Source organism: Anomaloglossus baeobatrachus, chromosome 7, assembly GCF_048569485.1.
Source record: "Anomaloglossus baeobatrachus isolate aAnoBae1 chromosome 7, aAnoBae1.hap1, whole genome shotgun sequence".
NCBI lineage: Eukaryota > Metazoa > Chordata > Amphibia > Anura > Aromobatidae > Anomaloglossus > Anomaloglossus baeobatrachus.
The window spans coordinates 288,670,657-288,676,904 of NC_134359.1; the positions used below are offsets into that span (position 1 = coordinate 288,670,657).

The 6,248-nt window shown below is 39.8% G+C and overlaps 1 protein-coding gene across 2 annotated transcripts in view; it reads left to right on the plus strand.

Moving 5' to 3' along the window:
• GRAP (GRB2 related adaptor protein) overlaps positions 1–4,762 on the plus strand; it is a 53,824-nt gene extending 49,062 nt beyond the window's left edge. Inside the window, exon 6 of one of the 2 annotated variants that reach the window (XM_075318343.1) lies at positions 4,272–4,762. In XM_075318343.1, the coding sequence (XP_075174458.1) occupies positions 4,272–4,457 (186 nt within the window). In that variant the 3' untranslated portion in view covers positions 4,458–4,762. The remainder of the gene's footprint in view (positions 1–4,271) is intronic. The other variant, XM_075318345.1, reaches the window with a different exon arrangement.
• The last annotated feature ends 1,486 nt before the right edge of the window (positions 4,763–6,248 follow it).

Sequence of the window (6,248 nt, forward strand, 5' to 3'; positions counted from 1 at the left end):
TTCTGGGCATGCTCAGTACTTTCTGGGCATGCTCAGTACAAAAGCAGGATCCTGTTACAACGCAACTGAACGCATTCTGCTAGGCAGGATCCAGCACTCATTGAAATGCATTGCAGCTCGCGGCGCAATGTGAAGGATCCTGTGAGATGCGTTATTTTGACAAAGCAAAAAAACGCTACATGTTGCGTTTTTGAAACATGTTAAAATAACGCAAAAGGACGGATCCTGCGTCTAACGGACGCAAACGCATGCGAACGCAGGTGGACGCGAGTCCATTGAAAATGCATTGAAGTGAAAACGGATTTGCACAGGATCCGTACTTCCGTTAAAATAACGTTTTCAACGGATGTTAAAAAGACGTAGTGTGAAACCAGCCTATTAGTCTGAAGGTTTACTGAGTGCTCAGATTACAGCTGCCTATTTAGGTCTATGCAGAGGGGAGAAGGAAGAAGCACGGTGAGAGAATCTAGACACACACAGACCTTTACAGCTTCTTAGTAAGTGTTTTATCTCACTGCAAAGATGAATTAAGAGAAACAGTGCATCGTCCATAGAGCTGGATTCACAACTACACTGCTCAATACCTCTGTATAACGTCCTCTATGCTGCTGCTACTTCTGAACTTGTGCTATATAGAGACAATAGAGCAGGAATACTTCATGTCTGAGTATACTGAGTATTAGAGACATCATAGGAGCTAGTGACTACTCACTAGCTCAGAGACAAATGGAAATTTGAGATAACACAAGGGGAAAAATGCTGGATACAAGTCATGTAACAGCCAGAGATATATATTATATGTCTCGTACATAGTCATATATGACTTCCTATTCTAAAAAGTCACCTGAAATGATGGTACATCTAATATTCCCTAATTGCCATTATTTAAGATAGCCAGTTTAGTCTCAGTACCATGGAAGCACAAGCTACAATAATGCATGGGTTGGGAGATGCTGAACAGCATTGGATTTTTGCGCATATATGTTTGTTTTAATGAATACTGAATAAATATAATGTTTTTATCTATATTTGAAGGAATAAGTTGTAGGATTTTATCTAAGCTGCATGATAGCATTGATAGCCCCCCCTAGGTTCCCCATTAAGGCATAAATATTAGTGTCCCTGTGTTCTGTGAAGTTCCAGTATCAGTAATTAAACGTTTTCAGACCAAAAAAAAGTATATGAAAAGATTGTGCTTCCCATGAACACCAAAAGACTTAAAAGGCATAGTTGTAGACCCCATTGCGGTCCCTTTTTTTGTGTTTGTAATCTGTAGAAATATAGGGAGTCTGAGAATATCGGTTGACATTTCCATTTATATATTCCTAGCATACCTTAAATCTTTCAGAGAAAGGCTCTGGGCTCTTGTGTAACATGCATATAATAAATTTGTCTAAAAACATGTTTTCACCTAAGTGTGCAACGAGTGTACTGGCGTGTGTATAATATGGGCAGGTCACAATGCCTGGAGCATGTAAATAAGTGCAATGATTACACTGCGATTTTAGTGGTTGAATACCTCCCTGCATTATATAGCTAGGGATTGTCACATTATAAAAGGCAACGCTGACATCTGATTGGCTGGAGTGTTTTAGCACAATAATGACAATGATCTGCAGCCAGGGCTTTTTATTACACCCTGGAATGTGCTTGTTAACATCAGCAAAACAAAAAGGAATGGAGATGAAACCTTTCAACTCCTTTTACTATACATAGGGGTGCAGCGTTGCGTCCCTTTATTGTCCACGAGGGTTATTGTTTGATAGTTTTCTTGTGAGAAAACCTCATGACCTTCGTCTGACACTTATGACTCCTTAACTATGACTATAGTATGCATGTATTCACTGTATATGTGACACTAACCGCCAGTATTAGGTAGTATATACGTAGTGGAGCCCTTTAAATGCATTTATACATGGAAAAATACGTGAAGTTTCACTTCTTGTATCATACAACCACCGCCTACCACCAGTTACGCTCATGGGTTGTGGCGACAGGTGGGGGCAGCGAGGCATGATAAGCGTATTAAGTCTTATTTCATCATCAACATGTTCCGCCTTACTGTAATTTTGCAGCAAAAGAATTATATTTAGTTTGGCAAAGAAACCTGATGTCAGATTATCAATTTTTATAAAATAGCTCTGAGTTTGGACCTATAAACAGTAAATTACACAGTACAAGCACCATACTGGCATTGAGTACCTGGCTAGTTATGGCCTGGATTTGTTTGCGGTGATATTATGGTGTACTGGCCCTTTAAATAATAACGCCATAGTTCTTTCCCAAGGGAACTTAAACTATACAACACTAGTTTATGCAGATTTTACCCCACTTTATTCTGTACACACGTGACCAGATACACGTTTTAGGCAGCATCTCTTCTATGATTAACACCTCATGTCCCCCCAGGGCCCCTGTGTTATTGTGCATGTGTGACATATACCTGGTAATAAAAGTACAGGATTATTAAAAGCGTATTCATTATAACTGCCATCCTTCAGAATCACCTCATGCTTGGCAGGACGTCAAATGTTTAACTTCTGTTTTTTCACCATCAATTAATTTGCAATAATGAAAAAAATTGAAGCTCCCTCCCCGGCCACAGGGCTGCAGGCCGCAGTAGCATTGTGAAAGTTATGAGCCCAAATTGATGACTGTGACATGTCAGTGCTTTATCTGATGAAACCTCTTGTGCAATTAAGACAGAGAACTCACCACCTCCCTCCAATATATCTATGCTCATGTCCCCTTTAAATCAAGAAAAAAAAAGTATTAAAATTTTGTAGCAAAATTTTATTTTGAGTTTACTTCCTCTACTATTACAAGTGAGTTGTATATATTTTCCTGGTAGTCCAATAATAATATTATTATTATTATCAATGCCTTACAAATTGACATCTGTCCAGTCTGACTCACAATCTACTGAACAATGTGAGATGCCAGTTTTTCCAAGATCAAAGCCTTTGTCTTAATAAACGTGCTGGTAGGCCCTCATAAATATACGGTGCTGAACAAATAAATGCCACAAGATTTACATTGTAAGCCTATTCCAATTTGTGGGGTAATATTTGCTCCCATTACAGTACCCAATTTATTGAATTCTGCTTTAAGCTGTGCCTAAACAAAAAACATGGATCCCAGTAAACTGTGGTTTTATATCCAAACCCCTATTTTAGTTGCGACTATTGCTATCGGTGTGAACTGGTATTAAAAAAGAAAAATGATTTGCTTCCAATTTGTGGGGTAATATTTGCTGTCATTATGATACCCAATTTATTGAATTTAGCTTTAAGCTGTGCCTAAACAAAAACATATATCACAGTAAACTGTGTTTTTATATCAGAACCCCTATTTTAGTTGCGGCTGTTAACTTCGCTGCAAACTGGTATTAAAAAACAAAAATGATTTTCTGTATTGATTGCTTCAGATGGGGTTATGTATAAGGTGGTTGTCAGCCAAAATACAGTATATCCCTGCATCAATATGTGGGGATCTATGTGTGAATCTATTAAAAAGGTCTTTTTTTTAGTTCATACCATCCTCCGGCCATAATAGGACTATATAACTCAGCAGGAAACTGGTTGATGTAGATTTTTTGCTGATTCTGTTCAATGTATAAGGAGTGGTTGTAGTCACGTGTTAGGTGAAGATGAAAATGTCTGGGAGCAGCCATAGCCTTAAGCTCCCTGGGAAGAAAAAAGTATTTTTTGTGCTTTCTTGAATAACGTGTCTTTCACAAAACAGAAATTCTAAAATAGAAAAAGTTCCAACACCTAAAAATATACAGCAATACATACAATGTATTAATATTTCTGAGCTGACGTGAATATCTCACCCATGGCGGTCCCCAATTTTCCCCTTATCTATGCTGTTTAATTCACAAGCTGATGTCCTATGATGGGATCGTAGATAGTTATGTTCTTTCTTTTATCTCAGCAGAGGAAAATATCTGACCCATGGCGGTCCCCAATTTTCCCCAAATCTATGCTGTTTATTCCACCAGCTGATGTCCTATGATGGGATTGTAGATAGTTATGTTCAAATATCTCACCCATGGCCGTCCCCAATTTTCCCCTAATCTATGCTGTTTATTCCACCAGCTGATGTCCTATGACGGGATCGTAGATAGTTATGTTCTTTCTTCTATCCCAGCAGAGGCTAATATCTCACCCATGGCGGTCCCTAATTTCCCTCTAATCCATGCTCTTTATTCCACCAGCTGATGTCCTATGATGGGATCATAGATAGTTATGTTCTTTCTTCTATCCCAGCAGAGAAAGAAGCAGTTTGTTCAGGCTCAGTACAACTTCATCTCCGAGAAATCTTCAGAACTGTCTTTTCAACGAGGAGATATCATCGAAGTCATGGACAACTCTGACCCCAATTGGTGGAGTGGAAGGATTTCCGGAAGGACTGGCCTCTTTCCTAGGAACTACGTCAACCAGATTCACCAGTGACCACCATTGTCGGGATCATACGTCCAGCTGATGAGACCACTCTTCGATAAGAGGCAACCACCTCGATAAGGTGGAGAACATTATGTACGGGCTCAAGATATCTTCTCTTCATTCTCGCAAGAGACTTTTAAAAAGAAAGGGGTATTCTATATTTTGAGGGGGGCGACTATAAATTCTGTTCTAATAATGATTAATATATATAATAGGTATAGTTTATATATATGGACACATGATTTCACATCATTGTCTACAAGACTAGACCTCACTAATTTCAAGGATTGGTTCTTCTCAAGTTGTCCACCTTGGTGTATCCAATTTTAAATGAGATGTGCCACATTAAGCGGAGGGGGTCTGACTGACTGATAGTGAGCTGACTAGAGATCTTGCCTTTTCCTTGTATATAACAGGCGTCCATCTTTTCTACGACCAGCCCATGGACTCCTGTAGAGTATCTCACCGCAGACACAATCTTCTTGGCCAGGAATGGACCACCAGACCCCAGACGTGAAAAAATAGGCAAAACCCAACCGAAAGCCCAATATTACAATACTGTATCATACCGAAAAATCGAGGTGATGGTCACGGGTATCTTTAAGAAACGTCCGGTGGAAGTAAATTGTGTGGGAGTCTGCATCTATCAGGGGAATTATCGAGAAGGACGGGGTGATGACTTCTGGGATCCGGCCAAACTTCCTCTTTCACCCTCTTCATGCAAAGTAGCTGCCAAAATTAGATTAGGGTTAGAAAAAAGGGGTCTTGCTTTTTTTATTTTTGAGAAACAGCGCCACCCGTGTTTGTGGGCTGTGTGTAGTATTGCAGCTTTTCCTTAAAAAATACAAGCTGCAATACCAGACGTTGCCAGTGGGAAAGGGGGGGGCGCTATTTTTGGAAAAAAAAAGCAAACCTTTTTTTATTTTCTTTTGGCATTCCTGGACAATTCATTACTATGTGTTATCCGACCCCAGTATCCGGCTGTGAATATAGTCCAACTCTGATTCAATAGGGACACAGCTATGGATGTCATACACAGGATCTCTGCTTTTTGTAATTTCATATGACCCTTCTCATCCTGGTCAGTTATCGGAGCATGTTTGTGTCCACATCACACGACCTGGACAGATTCTCTGAAGAATGAAAATTACCAATGATTGACAGCAAGCAGAGATCATGAAAAAATGGGAGAAATTTATACAGAAAGTATCATTTTTTTTTATATATTTTTTTTAATTTCAGGGTTTTTTTTTTCATATGATCATCTAATTTAAAAACCAAAACCAAAACAAAATTAGTAACTTTGCAAAAAAAAGGTCCTACCTCCCAATATCTGGACATAGAACTAATCAACATGCAGCAGACAGGCCCCTGTGTATATGGCAGAAGCAGAACAGGTGAAAAACACTGAATATAATCACTCTATACAGATAATTCATAGAGGGGGTGATTGTCTTGTATTATATCTATTTATAATACTAAGCAAGCCCCCCATGGATGGCAGGAGTGTGAGCATTCATCATTATTTGGCACCTGTCCTGCCTCCTCCATGTAACACAAGGGCCTGTCTGCACTCTGCAGTATAACACAGGGGCCTGTCTGCACTCTGCGGTATAACACAGGGACCTGTCTGCACTCTGCAGTATAACACAAGGGCCTGTCTGCACTCTGCAGTATAACACAGGGGCCTGTCTGCACTCTGCGGTATAACACAGGGGTCTGTCTGCACTCTGCGGTATAACACAGGGACCTGTCTGCACTCTGCGGTATAACACAGGGACCTGTCTGCACTCTGCGGTA